Here is a 19,944-nt window from a genome sequence, read left to right as displayed (position 1 = left end):
GTTAAACCCCGTACAAAAAAAAAAAAAAAAAAAATTATTTTTTGGTGCTGGAGATCAAACTCAGGACTTTGCGCTTGCCAGGCACGTGGCAGAACCACTGAGCTAAATCCCCAGCCCAGAATTAGCCATTTAAAAACACACACTTCAATGGCAATGACATCTCTAGTACATATGAAAGCAACACTTCTTAAATTCTAAAACATTTCCATAGCGGGCTGGACCTTTCAGCCCCACCCATCTTTGGGAAGGGGAAGAAGAGTTGCACGCAGATTGAATTCGGTTGTAATGGCAAGTGATTTTATCAGTCATGCTTACATAATAAAATTGCCACAAATACCCCTTTAACGGGGTTCAAAGAGCTTCCAAGTTGGTAAAGGCATCCAGGTTTCTACCCAAGAGAGGGAACGGAATCTCTCAGTGTTGCCCACCCCCAACAGCTAGACTTTTGCATCTCTTCCATGTGGCTGTTCCTGAGTTTTATCCTTTATAATAAAATTAGGAATAGCAAATTAACTTTTCCTGCATTCTGTGACTTGTTCTAGGGAATTAGGAATGTGATGCAAGCCACTTGGTCAGGAGATATTTAAAAATGAGTCTAAAGTAGAGGCACTGTTGTAGTGCTGATAGAGAAAACTTTTATAAATAGCAAAAACCGATGAAATGTCACAATGTCACATGACTTCTGCAGTCCCTAACAGCAGTTTGCTTTGTTTAGTTCAGAATCAAGACACCAGAGGCATTAACCATGAGTGAGACATCTAGTCTTATCCTGAGCTAACAGGGTACATCAAGAACCTCTAGCTCAAAAGTTTTGTAAACTACAGGATAGTAAAGATGAAAAGAACCACTGTTAACTTTGTTTCTGACCAGGAATGCCCCTTCCCCTGGGCTAGATAGATAGCCAGATAAACCTTAAAGGTAAACTCCCCTAACAACAAAGGAGTGCTACATCTGGGTTGAAATTTAACTGTCCTGTGACCATGATTTGTATATCAACAATGTGAACTGAGAGAATGAAATGTAATCACCTGAATGAGATCATGGCTGTAAAACCCTAGAAAAGGGGAGGCTATGGCCCTGTACTTGGTCGATCGGGGCACTACTGTTAGGTGTAATCGGCCTCTGTTGATAAAATAAATCTTTTTCTTATTTTACTTCCATTGTGAGTGTCTCTTACCAATTCCTTCTGTAACAGTACTCAGCCCTTAACCTGTGAGATCCGAAGCTGACTTCAGGTACCTAGTGTCAGAATTGAAATTAATTTGACACCCAGTTGGTGTCAGAGTTGGAGAAATAGCATAGCAAGCCCCTCTGCTTTTTGTGTCAGATGTGTCGAGAGTAAAAGAAAGTATGTCAGAAGCCCAAAATAAATGCCCTTGGAAATGACAACACTTGAGTGGATCTCAGAGTGTTATAACCTGTTACAATTGTAAACGCCCTACAGGGTCACAATAAAGGTCTGAAGGAATTAAGATCCAGTTTTAATGATTTGGTAGCAAAGGGGTTCCTCACATTATTTCTTCTTTCAATAGCCCTGTTTGGCCCACCGTTAAGTCACATAAAAATGAATGGTGCCATACTTCAGAGGACCAAACCCCAATAAGTGCTATCTCCAATTAAGGCCCATACACTAAATGAGATTACTTCATAGCTACTGACCTAGCTAATGTTTTATTCTGTCCTCAGTTCTCTAAAATCAAAACAATTTATGTTGCCTTTGAGGGGTCCCAATGTAAATGCACTTTTTTCCTAAATCTGTGGGGTATCTCTGTAGCCTACCACTGCTCAAAATTTATGCACACATGACACTCGAGGGCTTACTCTGTCCCAAGCATTGATATTATGCTGAGAGGGAAAACTTATGAAGCCATTATGTAAGACATTAAAAATGTTTACCAGATTTGGTCATGGGTGAGCTACCGTGACTTAGTGTCCAGTGTCCTACTTCTCTCAAACTTGGGGGCAAAATCTGGCCCAAGGAAAGCAGCTCTATGCCATATCCAGCGAAGCAGTATTTGCTCTCTTTATTCCCACTTACTTCAAACTCTTTATCCTATTTGGCTGTTAGTAGTAACGATTCCTTCTTTAGTCTTTAAAAACCTACTGTAGGCTGGGCATAGTGGCGCAAGCCTGTAATCCCAGCACTCGGAAGGCTGAGACAGGAAGATTGCTGTGAGTTTGAGACCAGCCTGGGCTACATAGTGAGTTCCAGGTCAGTCTCAACTACATAGTGAGACCCTGTCTCACTTGGCCAACCTGTTCTCTTTCAAAGATCAAGAGGTGTTGTGCTAACCCAAATATCAGGGGTAAACTGTGAAAATAATAGGAAAATTGGACTTTTTTTTAGCATGCTGGCAAGTGAACCCAGGGCCTCATGCATGCCTGGCAAGTGCTCTCTCACTGAGCCACACCTGCTCCTGGACTTTTACTGTGAACAACTCATAAGCTTCATCTCCTTCCCAATTCTGATAAGGGTCTCCCACTATCCCCCAAGTACATGTGCCCTCCAACCATCTCTTTTTGATTTCCCCTCTAGAAAATGCCGAATACTATTTACTTGCTATGGACCTTGTCTTGGTCAGCAGTCACCATCCTTTTACCTTTCTTTGATCATCCCTAAAGACTGCTGTCATGATTTTTGATATCTAAATCTGAACTTGGACAGAGTTTCTCCATGTCACAGTTGAACTGCTATAATAGGCATATATACATTGGCAGGGGAAAAAAAAGAAATCTTTTGCAGAAAATGATTATCTACATAAAAAACCCCAAGGAATTTATAGAACACCCACTTAAATTATGCAGGTTGGCAAGACCATAAAATACAAATTTGTCTGTTTGTTTGTTTTTTGGTACCAGGGATCAAACTCAGGTCCTTGAGCTTGTGAAGCAGGTAGTGGAACCACTGAGCTAAATCCCAGGCCCGGTAAAATATAAATTTAACATAAAACAATCATCAGTAGTTCCACATACTAGTAATAAATAAATGGAAATTGAAGCTTGAAAAATAGCACCATTTAATTTAGCACCAAAAAACATGGAATTCTTGTGTACAAACCTAATAAAGTATGTACAGTATCAATATGCTGAAAACTATAAATTTCTGATGGAAGAAACCGAAGGGGCTACACACATTATACCATTCTATGGTTGGGAACATTCAATACTGCTTTATCAATTGTCTCCATACTCATTTATGTATTAAATGCAGCCGCAAGAAAATCCCAAGGGTTTATTTTAAAATCCAAAAGCTGATCTAACAATTACTAAAAGGCAAATTAAGATAGCCAAATTAATTCTGAAAAAGAATTGTTAACTTCAAGATACTAAAGGTACAATAGCCATGGATTGTGCAGTATTTGACTGAATAATAGTTACAAAGACTAATGGAACCAGAGGTCGGGTGGGGGGCCCTACACACATGGATTTTTCACAAAGATGTGACAGCAATTCAATGCTGAAAGATATTTAAGGAGCTGGAGCCCTGAACATCCATCCTGGGAGTGAGCCCAAACTCTCCATGCAGAGGGCCACTTGGAGGGGTTTCAAGACACATAAGGAGCCACTATGTGACTATAACTGAGACCTGAACAAACTAGCTGAGAGCCTCCCCCAGTTTCCATGAGAAAAGATTGTTTTCTTGACAGAGGAGAAAGAACAGTTAATTGGATGTCCATATGCAAAAAAGGGATCCTGACCTCATACCCTATAAAAAGATGAACTCAGACTGATTATAGTCCTAGATGTAAAGCCTGAAACCTTAAAACTTTTGAAACCTTGGATTAGAGTTCTTACACCACAAACTAGAAAGCATAATCCAGGGCTGGGGATTTAGCTCAATGGTTCTGCTGCCTGCCTTGCAAGCTCAAGGACCCGAGTTTGATCCCTGGTACCCCCCGCCAAAAAAAAGCATAATCCATTGAAGACAAAGATTGACCATCAGAAATTTAAAAACATTGCCTCTGTAAAAAAAACTGTTATTGAAATAAAAATAAGCCACATATTGGATAAATTAATTGGAATTCACATAAACGACAATAGATGTGTATCCAGAACATTAAAAGAGATAAAAAACAAATCAGTAAAAAAAAATGGGTCTATGAATAGCAAAATGTAAGGCAAAGCCAAAATGAGATACTATTGTGAGATGTAAAAATAAAAACTAAACCATAACATAACAAGTGCCAGTGAGGAGAAATAACTAGAACTTTCATACACTGATAAAGGAAATGCAAAATGAACAAATTTTGGGTTTTTTTTTTTGTTTGTTTGTTTTTTGGTTTTTTTGGTACCGGGGATTGAACTCGGGTCCTTGCACTTGCAAGGCAGGCCACCGAACTGCTGAGCTAAATCCCCGGCCCTTTTTTGGTTTTTTGAGACAGGGTCTCACTACGTAGTTGAGACTGACCTGGAACTCATTATGTAACCCACGCTGGTCTTGAACTCACATCAATCCTCCTGCCTCAGCCTGAGTGCTGGGATTAACAGGCATGCGCCACCACACCTGGCTCAAAATGAGCAATTTTAAAGTTGTCAGTTTCTTGTAAAATTAAATATATCCTTACCATACTATCCAGTAATAATCCTAGATATTTATGACAAAGCTTAGATTGACAAAACTATACACAAATGTTTATAGTTGCTTTCTTCATAATCAACAAATCTGAAAACTCAGTCTTCAAACGGTAAATAAATGAATGAATGTGGTCCATCTATACCACAGACTACTACTCAGCAATAAAAAGGAGTGACGGAGGTCAGGGACACAGCTTAGTGGTACAGCACTACAAAACTTTTAAAAAAGGGATAACTGATTATAAAACAAATAAATCTCAAGAGCACTACACTAAGAAAAGACACTAAACAAGCTTCATACTGTAGGATTTCATTATGGCATCGACACAGAATATTTCAGCTGGCAATGAGAAGAGCTCACTGTACACAAGGGAATTTCAGGGCAGGGGATGTTGGAACTGTTAGATGTCTTCATAGTGGTGGTTACCTGACAGTGAGCATTTGCCAAAACTCAATGATATACTAAAGTCAGACTCATATATAAATTATATAAATTCCTTAATTAAAAAACTTAAGATATTTGCTGGTAAGATTTTCACATACATCTAATTTTCATCTGAAACAGATGCAGAATTTTGTCAAATGTTCTCTCTGAATCGAGATGATCGTAAGAATCCATACCCCCAAAATGCATATAGAACCCATATGAAGTTCAAGAACAGATCTAACTATAGTACAGAAATCATAATATTGTTGGCACTGAACATGGGATTGACTGCAAATGGGCGTGAGGAACGTTCCTAACAGAAACACTGTATACGCTGATCTAGTGATGATTACACATTGCATACATTTGGCAAAATTCAGGAAGCCAGGAGGTTTGTGCATGTCACTGCATGTAAACCTTACCTCAATAAAAGTGTTAGCATACAAAAATGCTAGTCACAACCCACTGAGCTGATTTTTGGATCCATTAACAGGCTGCAACTTCCAATGTGAAAACACTTTTGTCCACAGGACTTGAAGAGTTTGGAATATGAGCCCACTTGTCTAACTTAAATGTCCTCCAAGTCTTATACAACACTCTTGAGGACAATTTTACAGAAACTGAATACAAAATTTCAAATGTGACTGGTCTTCTTTCTGCTCATATAATAATTATTGAAAGCATATAATGTGTTAGGCACTAAAAAGGCAGATTAAGCAGTTGGCAGTTCTTCCATCTCAGTACTTTTAGTTAATTTCAGGTCAGAGTCACCCTTCCTGAGCATCCTGTCTCTGTCTGTGTTTTGAATGAAATCCACTTAGCTACACTCCTACACAGCTTCTCTGCTATGTGAACTCCCACCCACTGCAACATGTCAATCTCTAACTAAAATGCTGACCCTTTATGAAACAAATCTTGTCTCCTAAAACAGCTCTGATCATTGGGAGTGTTTAAGCACCCATTTGAAATACTAAACACAGTATTTTATAGTTTATTTCCTGTACAAATGCTCTGAAAGGAAGTCTTTGTCACTTTCATCATCAGCATGGATTCGCTGATGAATTATAAGACTTGAGCTCCAACTGAAGCCCTTCCCACACTCCTCACATTTGTAGGGTTTCTCTCCAGTGTGGACCCGCTGATGCGCCTGCAGGTATGAGCTCCAGCTAAAGACCTTCCCACATTCCTCACATTTGTAGGGTTTCTCCCCAGTGTGGACCCTCTGGTGGGCCTGAAGATAGGATCTCTGTCGGAAGCGCTTTCCACACACATCACATCGGTATGGTTTTTCTCCTGTGTGAACTCCGCGATGAGCAAGAAAATTTGAGGCCCGACAGAAGCCCTTTCCACACTCCTCACACTGATACGGTTTCTCTCCGGTGTGGCACCTCTGGTGGGCTTGAAGCTGTGACCCCACACTGAAGCCCTTCCCACACTCTACACACTGGTACGGCTTCTCTCCGGTGTGGACTCTCTGATGTACCTGGAGACTTGAGAACTGACTGAAGGCCTTGCCACACTTCTCACACTTGTAGGGTTTCTCTCCTGTGTGGATCCTAAAGTGAACGTTCAGATCCGAACTCCGACTGAAGCCCTTCCCACATGTACCACATTTGTACGGTTTTTCTCCTGTGTGGCCTCTCTGATGGGCTAGAAGATTTGAAGCCTGGCTGAAGCCCTTCCCACACTCCTCACATTTGTAGGGTTTTTCTCCTGTGTGGACTCTGAAATGAATGTTAAAATCTGAGCTCCGGCTGAAGCCTTTCCCACAAGCATCACACTGGTACGGTTTCTCTCCCGTGTGGCCCCTCTGATGGTCCAGAAGATTTGAGGCCCGACAGAAGCCCTTCCCACACTCCTCACATTTGTATGGCTTCTCTCCAGTGTGGCTTATCTGATGGGCCTGCAGGTGCGAACCTACACTGAAGCCTTTCCCACACTCCTCACATTTGTAGGGTTTCTCTCCTGTGTGGATTCTGCAGTGAATGTTAAGGTGTGAGCTGTAACTAAAGCCCTTGCCACAGGCATCACACTTGTATGGTTTCTCCCCAGTGTGGATTCGCTGATGGGCCTGTAGTCGTGAACGCCAACTGAAGCCCTTCCCACACTCTTCACATCTGTAAGGTTTCTTTCCATTGTGGATCCTCTGATGAACCTGAAGATATGAGATCTGACTAAAGCCCAGCCCACACGCCTCACATTTATAGGGTGTCTCTCTTGGGTGGATTATCAGAGGAGCCTGGCGATGTGAGCTTTTTCCGGCGTTCTTCCCACATTCCTCGTACTTGTGTGGGTTACCTCCTGTCAGGAGTCTCTGATGGTGCTGAAACTGGAACCTCTGACTGAAAGCCTTGCGTGATAAATCAGGTTTGTATGGTTTCACTCTGCCATGCACTCTCTGATGGGCTTGAAGACTTGAAAACCGACGGAAGGTGCCATCACATTTTTCACATTTGTAGGGCTTTTCTCCTACACGGGCTCTCTGGTTCACTTGGAGATGAGAGTCCCAAATGGAACCTTTCTCACACAGCTCCCCTTTGTAAAGTTTTGCACCACCATGCACTCTGTGGTGAACCTGAAGATGTGAACTCTGATTAAAGTGTTTATTGAAATCTTCATCTTCATAGGGTACCTCATCTAGTTTTGTCAACTGAGAGCCAGTTCCTTGAATATTCACCATAGACTCTTGACATCTGGTTAACTCCCTTGTAACTTGCTGCCAGATCTGTGAGCAGAAAGGCTCTTCATGTGGCAGGTACCTTGAGCCTACTTCTTGGAGAATCTCCATCTCATTTAGACTTTGGTCTCCTAAAAAGATAAAGAGAATTCAGAGATGGGGCATGGGAATGCTGTATTCAGAGATGTCAGTTATATACTTAGATCCCCAGACTAAGGTTTTACTGAACCAAGGAGAAGGTTCCATTTTTCTTTTTCATTACAAATTGTGTTACCTGACTTATACGCCCCCCACATACCAACGAGTGGTCTGCCAGACTCCACTCACCACACATCGAGACTAGTAATTTAGAGTCTCACTAAGTTTCATAAATGAGCTACAGGTTGGAAATTTGGTCCAAGAAAAAAATTTTCAGCTGCACCTCACTAAAAATCTTGTCTCCTTTTGCTGGAGCAGTGTTTGATAAATATCTTCCACATAATTCTGCCTACTGCATGGACACCTGAATGAACTGGCCCTGGTGAAAATGTCTAGTAAAATCCCTACAGATTCCTTAGACAATGCTGGAAATCTCTGCCCTGGATTACTTCATTGGCAGTTGACTGCAATGTTAGGAGCTCTGAGACAATGGACTCGTTAAAAAGATATATGTCTGGAGGAAAATACCTAAAGTTCAGAGTGCAAGCAGAGTGCCTGCCTCCTTCTGGGAAATATGCTCCATAAGAACATCTAGGGAAAAGGTTTCCACAAACAACATATTATTCTAAAATCTGATGGCAATTAAAGTCTCCACAGGAAAACAATGAAAAACTGGAAGTTAATCTGTAACAACAGATCAAGAACTTTGAGGAAGAAATAAAGCAACAGAGCCGGGTGTGGTGATGCACGCCTGTAATCCCAGCACTCAGGAGGCCGAGGCAGGAGGATCGCTGTGAGTTCGAGACCAGCCTGGGCTACATAGTGAGTTCCAGGTCAGTCTCAACTACACAGTGAGACCCTGTCTCAAAAAAAAAAAAAAAAAAAAAAAAAAAAAAAAAAAAAAAAAAAAAAAAAAAAAAAAAAAAAAAAAGCAACAGAACAGATTTCCAAAGTCAATAGTGGAAAGGAAATGTTAACGTCTCCTTGGAACTCAATTCCACCAATTTTCCATATGGCTTGCTATGTACTTGTGTCTGGGTCTCCAAAGAACAATATATCAGCAAGGCCTCTTTTCCCACCCAATATCAAATAGTAAATTCTCCCCATCCGTTATATACCTTTGGCAATCTGTTTACCTGACTGTTTTGTTTTCACACAGCTCACAAAGTCCTCTGACATACTATATGCTCTTTATCCTTTTTGTCTTCCTCTACATGAATGCAATACCCACGATGACAAGGGTTTGTACTGTTCACACTTTATCACCACTCCCAGAGCACGGCCTGACACTGCTCGACAAATGTACACTCAAGGAACAGAGGAATTCTAGTTTGACTTCTTTGTGAGAGTTTGACCCGAAGTTACAAAAATAAAAGCTTTTTTCAAGTGAGTTATCCATAATGGGAAAGAGATTTAAAACATTTTGGCTGAGAAGTTGAGAAGTATCATAAAACTGAAGGGCTAAGCAAACTGAATGTTGTTGATGAGAAAATCAGGCTGAACACGAAACCACGGCAAAAATCATTCAAAGAAAAAACATCACAAGGCAGGAAGTGGCCACAGGGCCTCTGTGGATACTGACTGCTTGTGTGTAAAATACTTCATTTTAAAGGTCGGAGTCAATATTTGGAGCTCCAGGAGTAACAAGAACAATGCTGTGTCTGAGAGCAGACTGTATACAATTGATGGAAATAGGTGGACTGCTCTATTTGGCCACACCAGTGTTTTTCAAATTGAAGGCTGAGGTTCAATAACTGTAAATTTAGCAGCCAATGGCACGAACTGACAGGAACTCCAAGGACCTGCATATCCCGGGATACAGAGAGACCAGAGAGCGGATGATCAGCCAGAGCACCCGGCCTCACCCACAGAGAGCAGGTTCCTGAAGTTCTCCAGCATCACGTCTCGGTACAGCTTCGTCTGGGCAGAGTCCAGCAGCCCCAGCTCCTCCTCGCTGAAGACCACGGCCACGTCCCTGAAGGTCACTGTCCCCTATAGTGCAAGATACATTTCACTTAATCTTGCAACAATAGTTCACTAAAAGAACGGTAGGACTAAGAACAGCAGAAAAGATGTGCAGGAAGTAGTTCCAGATAAAGTCCAGAGGCAAATTCACTGGGATATGCTGCAGATTTTTTCAGCTGGGCATGATAAGGCACGCCTGTAATCCCAGCTTCCGCTTTCAGCATATAAGCAGCAAATGCGTTTACTCACATTTTGCACTGTTTTCGTATAGCTCTGTTTACAGTGCTGTATCGCAATTTCAGCCTTACTGACATTTTGGACCAGGCATATCTTGGCTATCAGAGCTGTCTGGACACCATAAGATGTTTGGCAGCACCTTATCTTCTACCCGCTAGACACCAGTGGCACTCGCAAACTGTGGTGACCAAACTGTTAGTGGATGTTGCCTGGGAAGTAAAATCACCCATGACTAAGAATCACTGCAATTAAAATTTAAGTGGCTGGGAGCCAGGCGTGGTGGTGCACGCCTGTAGTCCCAGCCCTTGGGAGGCTGAGGCAGGAGGATCACTGTGAGTTCGAGACCAGCCTGGGCTACACAGTGAGTTCCAGGTCAGTCTCAACTTCATTGTGAGACCCTGTCTCAAACCTTCCCCCCAATAAAAAAGACTTAAGTGGCTGGGGATTTAGCTCAGCGGTTCCACCACCTGCCTTGCAAGTGAGAAGTCCCAAGTTTGATCCCCAGTACCAAAACAAAACAGAAAAACCTGTGACTCAAGATTTTAATTAAGCACTGTTTTAACTTCTCATATGAAAACTGTTCATCCCTGGAAAACTGCACATTCAGTGCCTTAAATGAACAGAAGGGATCACAGAGAAGGGGCCACCAAGAGTGAAGCGGGAAGGGGGAGTATTATCCATGGCGCTGTCCACCCCCAAGAACAAGCTTGGCACCGACAAGAAAAGCAAGCCTAAGGAATTCACTTCTCTTGCCCCTCTGTCCACCCAAGTATATATAGTATCAAAAATATCATTTGTAGGGGCTGGGGATTTAGCTCAGTGGTTCCGCCGCCTGCCTTGCAAGCACAAGGACCTGAGTTCGATCCCCAGCACAAAAAAAAAAAATGGGGAAAGGGACAGTACCATAACCCCAGCAGTGAGTCCCAGTTTCCTGTGAGCCACAACAGCACCAGGTGAACTAAAGAATAAAGACAGGAAATGAGACTTAGAGAAGAAGCTGGGCCATGGGCCTGATCAGTGCTGCTCTGGGCCGCAAAGACAAAGGCACCTGAACTTGCCACTATTTACTGGGTTCATACGGGGCATCAGATGACTCAGCGTGCAGCAGTAATCCTAAATTGACAAGGATCTTCTAATCGGAGGAAGTGTCAGATGACTGGAGGGTGGCAGAAATCCTATGATCATGAGGATCTTGGGTCAATGAGGAGTTTAAATTGTTAGGATGATTAGGACAGTGAGATGAGCAAAACTTCCTAGAATAGTAGGTGCGATGAGTTAAGCTGATAGGGAATTTGTCCTTCCCAAAGTAAAACCTTTCTACCTGGTTCTCAAAGACTCAGAATGTCTTCAGCTGATCTAATCTTGCCCTTGAGCACCACAGCACCACGGACTACTGAGGCCTTAGATAACTCATGATAATTTAATTGTGAAATGACTTTTCCCAAAAATTATGTAGAATGGCTCCCCACAATTTGGTATTCCTAAAATACTGAAGCAAGTAATGGCAAAACTTCAAATCCTTTTTGGAGAAAACCATGTATGCAGGAAAACTTTACCACAATGATCCTCAACACAGTAAAAAATCTGAGCTACTTAAATGTCCGTGAATAAGGGAAAATTATCCTTCATGCATTCATACACTGACCAGAGTACGTCAAAAGCTGTAGGGCATATCACATTTCTTAGAAAAAGCATAATTTGAAAATTTTATCTACACTATGATTATAAATACACTGCTATGAATGCATATGAGAAAAAGAATAACCACTGTTTTACAAGAGAAATAGGAGATAATGGGAGTCTTGTCACTATTATTGACTTTTCTATACTATGCTTTATCAAATTATAAAATGATCAAACAATAAACATGAAAAAAAAAGGCAGCAAATACTATCCACCAGAGATTCTCAAATGCTTACAGTTCTCCTCACTGTTGCCACAGAAAAGAGGAACAAGATGTGTATAAACTGTGAGAAAGAAGATGACAATTTAAAACCTAGGAAAGTAAGCCCAACTCACCTTGAACTTGGGCATTCTGTCCTCTCCCTTCTGGGAAATGGCTGGGTCCTAGGGAGGCATAATGGGGGGAGACGAATATTGCCATGAGAATCTGGCCAAGGGTGTCACTAACCCATATGGCTGCATAATCCACATGATGAGCAGAGTCTGGATTCCAGATACTATTCACTCCTTCAGGTAAAAGCCCCTGGGAACGAGTGACACCCTAGCACTCAGTGTGCCCTTAACATGCTCTCATCAGCCTCACAGTACTATTCTGACTGTAAGCAGCACAGAAATGGAAAGTATAGCACAAGTTAAGCATGCAAACTCTGGCCCAAAGAACTATAGTCTTGACATTGCTATTTACTAGCTGTGAAATCCTATACAAATTATCTCCATGTCAATTCTTTCATCCATAAAATGAAGAGACTTAACAATTAAGAGAATTAACACTCTCAGGATTAAGAATTCAATAATAATAATAATTTTTTTAAAAAAGCTCAAAGAGTACTTTCAGGGCAACTTATTCCTTAGGTGGTGAAAAGGAGGTACTATTCAATAACATAAAACCTGTCTTCATAAGTGATTTCTATCCAGGGAACCTCTAGAGGTTGCTGCTCTGTCATATGAAAATTACCTTTAATTTCTGAAATACCATTATTCTTAGTCTGTCATACTTAATTTGATGTCTGTCTAGTAATATTTAGGGTGTGATCAAAATATACAGTAAGGGCCGGGGATTTAGCTCAGTGGTTCCGTGGCCTGCCTTGCAAGGGCAAGGACCCGAGTTCAATCCGCGGTTCCCCCCAAAAAAAACAAAAAAAAACCAACCCAAAACAGTAAATGTTTAAATTTTAAAATTTTATTACAGTAAAAAAGCCAAATTGCCGCTGGGGATTTAGCTCAGTGATGCCACTGCCTGCCTCACAAGTACAAGGCCCAAGTTTGATCCCCTGTATTTTAAAAAAAACAAACATTGCCATGAATCCCCCTCATTTTGAACACTTATCCCATTGTTCTTGACATTTTTGAAGCAGTTCTGGAAGCTCTTTAGTGTCTTTATGAGGTGTGATAAAAATATGGTGAATGCTGCTGCTGAGCGCCATCCAACAGAAAAACAGGCTCAAAAAATCTACAGTGTCCTCATCTACAGTAGACCCTCCTGTTATGGCCGGCCTGACATACGAACAACTTCGGTTAGTTAGGTTAATGGAAGATTCATCGGCCTCTTGTTATCTACAGCATGAACCCAGGTAAGCATCCAGATCTCAGATGTTATTGACTTACAACCAACCCTCCCTCGGGAACTGATGGGAGTTCATAAGTCAAGGATCTACTGTATTTTATTCATGGATCTGGCACCAGGTGGTTTCCAGCTCTTCTCCAAAGTCAAAATCACCATTAAAAGGTAAACATTTTGAATCAATTCAGGATATCTAGGCACCCCATGCAACTAAAGATACTCATGAAAGGGATTTCTAGAACTGTTTCAGAAAGTAAAAAGATCAATGAGATAAATGTACTAGAAGCAAGAGTAAGTATGCAGGGGTGGTTAAGACATTGTCTTTTGCTATAATAAATTTTTTAAAAGAATTTTTTAACATTTACCATGTTTTCTGATCTTATCATGTAGATGAACGGGACTTCTTAAGTAGTAAAATACACCATGTCAAATTTAACATTTTAAGCATTACTAAGTGTACAGTTCAATAAGTACAATTACACTATTATGCAATCACAGCCAATGTTTAGCTCCAGAATTTTTTAGCATAATCCCAAGCTGAAACTTTGTATGGTAAACTCCCCATCCTCTCTCTAGCCTGGTAACTATTTGTCTCTGGAATTTGATTATACTGTTGATTGAGTTTTCAGAGATGTAAGACCTTGCAAAATTTTTCAACATGAAAGAGAAGAAAATTTCATAAAAACCTGGGTCTCTATGCTGTATACTCAATCACACGTTTGTTAACCAGTATGCCATGGAATCAACAAGCTACGATAATCACTGCAAGAATAAAAATAACGGAATTAGTAACGTTTACCATTAAGTACCTGTCAGGAGCCCAGTACAACACTTGGCATTCACTGTTTCAGTATCTCACACGTACCTGTTGTCCTACTGCGGCGCCAGTCCTGGGACCTTGGTTCCACCACCTAAACCTCTGTGCCTATTCTCAGCTACAAAAGGAAAAGAAAATGAACGTTAGGCATAGGTTATTATGGGAAACGAACAGATTTACGCGGTACCCTTGGCCAAGTACCTGACATTTCAGGAAGTTCTCAGCACTGAAGTCGACGACTGCTGCCCCCACTGAGCAGGTGAGGTCCAAGGGCAGGAGTGACCCCTGAGTCCGGCTCTCGTGCCAGAGCCAGTGTCTGAATCTCCTCTCTCCGTTGTTTCTATGGAGGACAAAAATAAGCAGATGGGAGCTTAAGGCCTCACAGAAAGAGAGCTAGGGATAAAAGATAAGACACATGAAAGAAAGAACTCTACAGACATAGGATCTGCTCGAGAGAGAAGAGAAGTGAGCTGTGAACAAGACCGACTCTAAAGCCAGCTCGCCAATGTTAGGGTCCTAGCGTCTCTAACACGATGGCAGTGTTGCCTCTGTGTCTCACCTCTCAGCGGGGGATGATGACGGTAACACTAAACTCACAGGAAGGTCAAAGTGACTAACTACACACAAAGCATTTGGAACAGTGTCCGACAGCTGAAATATTCAATACAAGTTACCCACATATCCACCTGGCTGTTGTTCCTCGGCGCTAGGGATGGACTATTAAAGCCCTAATGCGACGGTACTCCAGAAGACAAGTGAAGTAGGAATTAGACCCCTTCCAATGGGATTCGCGCCCTTAGACTGAAACAGTGAGACACCCATTCCCACACCCTCAGGGTGAGGACAAAAGATAGCATCTGGACAACAGGAAGCAAGGCCTCACCAGGCATCGCGTTTGCCAGTATCTTAATCTTGGACTTTCTAAGTTCCAGAAATGTAAGAAATAAATGTACATTGTTTAAGCCACCTGATCTATGGTATTTATGTTATTTCAGCCCAGACTTACTCAGTGATTCAGGGTGGCTAAGCAGTACACAGCCTGATGAGCAGAGCAGGGGCTGAATTCCAGATGCTGCTGAAACCCCCAGCCCAGGGCCACTCCACAGTGACCCACCCACCTAACCTACACAGCGTCTATAAAATACATTCTCCTGTAGGGTCTAAATCTGACTGTAGGTAGGATGGAAACTGAGGGTAAAGTAACCTAGGTTTGGTGGTGCACACCTGTAATCCCAGCTATGTAGGAAGCTGAGGCGGGAGGACTGCAAGTTGGAGGCCAGCCTGGGCAACTCAGCAAGACCCTGTCTCAAAATAAAATAAAACAAGGGCCAGGGATGTAGTTCAGCACTCTCTTGGTTCAATCCCTTGTACTATGAGGCAGTGGGGTGTGGGAGGCTAGATAGGAAGACTGAAGCTTCATTGGCCTCCTCAATGAGCACTAAGAAGAAAGAGGGCAAGCAAGCGTGCTGACACGCTGCTAGGAAAAGTAAAAACACCTGAGACCCTGTTGTTTACCTGGACAAGTACCACACAGGGTGAGAGACGGACGAATCCTGTGTAACTTCACTGCTCGTGCCCACGTCTGAGTGAATAAAGCCAAGGTGCGCCAGTCACTTGAGGCTCTCTGTTGAAGGGAGACAAGAGCCCCCAGCCCTCCACATTTTAACCTGGTTCTGTGTCTCTTTACTTTTCATCCCAGTCACCCCTCAGTCAAGCTTGAGCTTGTAGGCTGGTTCCTACAGTGGGGGAGGGGTCCTGATTAAGAGATGAATACTAGTTGATCAGTAGTCGTAAGTCATCTTATTTCAGATAGAAGAAACTTACCACAGAAGCCTGCTTCTATAGTTCAGAAGCTAAATGGTCCCCAAAGCCCCATGAGTTAAAGGCTTGGTTCCCAGTGTAGTAATACTGGGAGGTGGTGGAGGCTTTAAGAGGTGGGACCTATGGGGAAACCTTTAGGTCACTGTGAGCACAGCCTCAAAAGAGGATTGTGGGACTCTGGCCCTTTCCTTCTTCTTCTCTTTCTTGCTTTCTGGCCATGAGGTGAGTGGTTTTTTGCTCTGCTACACACCCTTGTGTGTGGCCTTCCCATAAACTCAAATTTAGGAGGCCAACTTGCTTTGGACTGGAACCTCTAAAACTGTGAGCTAAATCAACCTTTTCAAAGTTGATCCCATTATAGTCACAAAATGCTAATATACCTAGTATGGCTTTCTTCCCAATCTTAGAAGAAATCCCCCTTGAAAATTTGTGATTTTCTTTGTTCTACTTCTTTATTTGCCCAGCAATCTCTAGTAAGTGTTTAGCAGAGAGATCCTTCCATCCCCTATGAGGGAAAAGGGATAACTAGTAAGCCAACCATCTGTCTCGTGATTAACACTTACTCGGATTTATTTCCCCAAAATCTAAGACAACAAAGTAATTGCTCAGAGCTGACTGAATGAATCTACATCTGACAGTTGGGCAGAAGCAGGTGAAAAACCCCACAGGTGGCACCACCACACCCAGCTAAGAATCCACACTTCTAACATCCCAGCGAATGCTGCTGTGGTTGGTCTCTGGGATCACAATTTGAGAAGCGTCAGTCAGTGATAGCTCTCCAGAGTTTTTCAGACAGGGTAATGACTTTGGGATTCCACCTCTAACTTTTCTACCAACCCTAAGAGAGGACCGAGATCAACCCTAAGCTCCTGATGTTATTCACAGGGAAATCCAAAGCATTCATGAAAAACTCTCTTCAATAGTTAGGTCTTGGCATAGTACCTACTGGGCAATCTTCATAACAACCCTAAGCATTGAGAACAACAAGTCTGCCCATTTTACAGTTCAGGAAATTGAAGCACAGAAAAGTCACTTTTTTGTGATTTACCAGAAAGTCAAGATTTTCACTCTATGCCTTATCTATTAGGATGATTGGGAGTCAAATCTGGGCACACATTAGACTCACAGTGGAACTTAAAAATTCTCAAGCCTGGGGCTGGGGATTTAGCTCAGTGGTTCTGCCACCTGCCTTGAAAGCACAAGGACCCAAATTTGATCCCCAATACCAAAATAAAATAAAATAAAATAAAATTCTCAAGCCTTATCCACATCCAATTAAATCAGAATCCATGGAGGAGAGATGCTGACATCGAATGTTATACCCCTCTTCACAGCCAGGTCACCACTTCATTGTCCAGAAAGGACAGTGCACCAGGGAGCGGAGCTGGGCAGTGTGACACTTGGGCCCACACCCTTTACCACTAGGCAATGGTTCTCAAATTCTGGTACGCATCTGAGTCTGAGAATGCAAGTGCTGCCTGAACATCTTTTCGTCTCAGGGCCCCAAGGCCTAACCATGAGATCCCCGTGCACTCTCGATATGCCTCCTCCCCAAAGTTTCCTATGTGTTAACTCTGTTTTTCTATTCTATGCTGGCTATTTGACATCTGTTACTCCCTAAGTCTGCTGAACCACAGGGTCAGACTTACAACCAAGTTACTTCCATCTTCCTGCAAGCAGTTTCCACAAAGGACTTACCATATTCCCAGGACTATTCTAAGCATTTTATATATCATATCTTTTTAATCACAGAAAACTTAGGAGGGATGTATTGAGGTTACTCCTACTTGATAGGTAAGGAAACTGAGGCACCGAGAGGTTAAGTAACTTCCCTGAGGCCATCCAGGTACTGTTCTCGAGGTAGGTTTCCAACTTAGGTGCTGAGGTTTGATCCAGGCTCTGCTTCTTTCGGAATGTATTACCAAGTCATTTATTCAATTAGGTTGTCTACGCCTATTATTCCTCTTTAAAATGAGAACATGAATAAGACCGTCATGAGAAGTACATGGGTTAGCTGCGAACGCTGAAATTCTCCAAGTCATAGGGACACCCAACAGATGTGAGCTCATCTTAACACTCCCGTCTCCATGTAATAAATAAAATAGCAAACGTTAACGTTCAGTTGTCCCTAAGGGAATTTGTTTATATCATGACAATACTATCATCAATTGGACATCAACTTTTGAGTCCTCTGAAAAAACTGATAGATTCTGTAGCCACCCAAAATAAAGACAGAGGGACGTGGTCTTTCAATTCTGTTCTCTAAGCCCAAGCTGTAGATCCTTATTTTCAGCTACTTGTCGGACAGCTACATGAATCAGATTACTCATTGAATAACTCCTCTTTGTCAACCCGTTGGGGGCACTCTGAGCATGTGATGAAGTCCATGAAACACAGAAAACAAATGAAGAAGAGAGAGGAAAGGAAAGAAGAGGCGGGGGGACTAAAGTTATATGTCAGTGGCTAGCACAACTCTAAAGGAACAAAAGATTAATCATCTTCTTTTTCCCAACCCTATCTCTTTCTGGCTTTGTCACATAAATATAGTGTATTCTAGTTGCCAAGAGTGAAAACCTTAAGAGTCGCTATTAGCTCTTAACATCTGTGACGGGCCAAATTGTGTTCCCTCCCAAATTTGTGTGTTCAAGTTCCAGCCCTCCGTTTCTCAGAATGTAACTCTATTTGGAGACAGTGCCCTCCAGAGGTTAAGTAGTAACATACAAACGGACTGTCAGGCCCGGCCTAAACCAACAGAAAAAAGCAAATAGAAGCTTCTCGGTAAACAGGACAAATCAACTCAAAACAAAGTATACAACCTCCCTCGAGCGACTGCACACTCCAAGTCACAAGCATTTCACCCCAGATGCCTTAGCCCCTTCAATGCCTATAGAAGCCTAATTCCTTTCCCAGTTGCTAATATCTCTCTCTTGGTGTTAGCCCATTCACCCACAGATGACATTTCCCCCCGCTAGCAGCTAGAATCTCCTGCTTTTAGTCCCTATTCACTGGAATAAACTTTTCTTTCAAAAGCCTAATTTTCTTCCATTAACTTTATTGGTACAGTTTAGGTATCCAATACAGTTACATTCATCATTAGGATCTTGGGTCTTTACATGATGTGTCTTGGTTCTTATTTTTCCCTCCCTTCACCCCCGCTTCCTATTTACAAAGACTTCGTTTCCATGTTTTTCCTTTTCTCATATTTCAAAAGCCTATTTTTTGGCAAGTGGATTCATTATAACAGGGACAGCACAGGAGCTCTTGCACAGAAAAGAGAGAGCCCTCAGACAAAACCAAAGCTCCTAACACCTTGACCTTGAACTTCCAGCTTCCAGAACTAAAAGAAAATAAATTTCTGTTGTCTCAAGCCACCCAGTCTGTGGTATTTTGTTATGGCAGCCCTGGCAAATGAATACAATCTTTCTTCCCTTAGTCTTTATATATACAATTTATGATTTTTTTTGTAGTACTCCTTCACACTGAAGTACCTTTATTTTTATTTTGAGATAGAGTCTCATTAATTCACTAAATTATCCAGATGGGGCTCAAACTTGGTTGAGATCCTCCTGCTTCAGCCTTCAAAATGCTGGGATTACAGGTATGTGCTAATACACCTGGCTTATGACAGTTTTTAAGTCCTACTGACTCAACACCCGCACTTGCTTTAAAATACTCAATGGGAAAAATATATGTGGTGGGGTAAAGCAATAATATTAGTAAGGTTAACAGGACAGTTATTACGTAAGAGCTCATTATGAAGTATTATAAAGTGAGTACGTTTGCAAATTTCCATGGTAAAGAAGTAAAAGCTTACTATGCATAGTGTAACAGTCTCATAACATATACACAAGTACACATTAAAAACTGCTAACAGAAATGCATGAAAATGTTAATACAGATATTCCTTATTTAATGACCTATCTATTTCACAACTTAGGACCAAGGTGCACCATTTAGAATTACAACCTGTCTCTTTTTTTTTGGACATCTTGTTCAGACAGCTTCAGTGTAAAGCCTCTTTTTTTTTTTTTTTTTTTTTTTTT

General features: G+C 41.8%; 1 protein-coding gene across 1 annotated transcript in view; it reads right to left on the bottom strand.

The window, feature by feature from the left end:
• LOC104861696 (zinc finger protein 226) overlaps nt 1-19,944 on the bottom strand; it is a 42,808-nt gene that overhangs the window by 20,374 nt on the left and 2,490 nt on the right. The window contains 5 exon segments of the mRNA XM_010623244.2: nt 5,974-7,810; nt 9,683-9,809; nt 12,039-12,086; nt 14,129-14,198; nt 14,282-14,420. Of these exon segments, the coding sequence (XP_010621546.2) occupies nt 5,974-7,810; nt 9,683-9,809; nt 12,039-12,053 (1,979 nt within the window). The 5' untranslated portion in view covers nt 12,054-12,086; nt 14,129-14,198; nt 14,282-14,420.

Source organism: Fukomys damarensis, unplaced genomic scaffold (assembly GCF_012274545.1).
Source record: "Fukomys damarensis isolate Sample0158 unplaced genomic scaffold, DMR_v1.0_HiC HiC_scaffold_19, whole genome shotgun sequence".
Taxonomy (NCBI): Eukaryota; Metazoa; Chordata; class Mammalia; order Rodentia; family Bathyergidae; genus Fukomys; species Fukomys damarensis.
The sequence above is the reverse complement of the archived record's forward strand: the minus strand, read 5'-3'. Positions and strand labels throughout refer to the sequence as shown.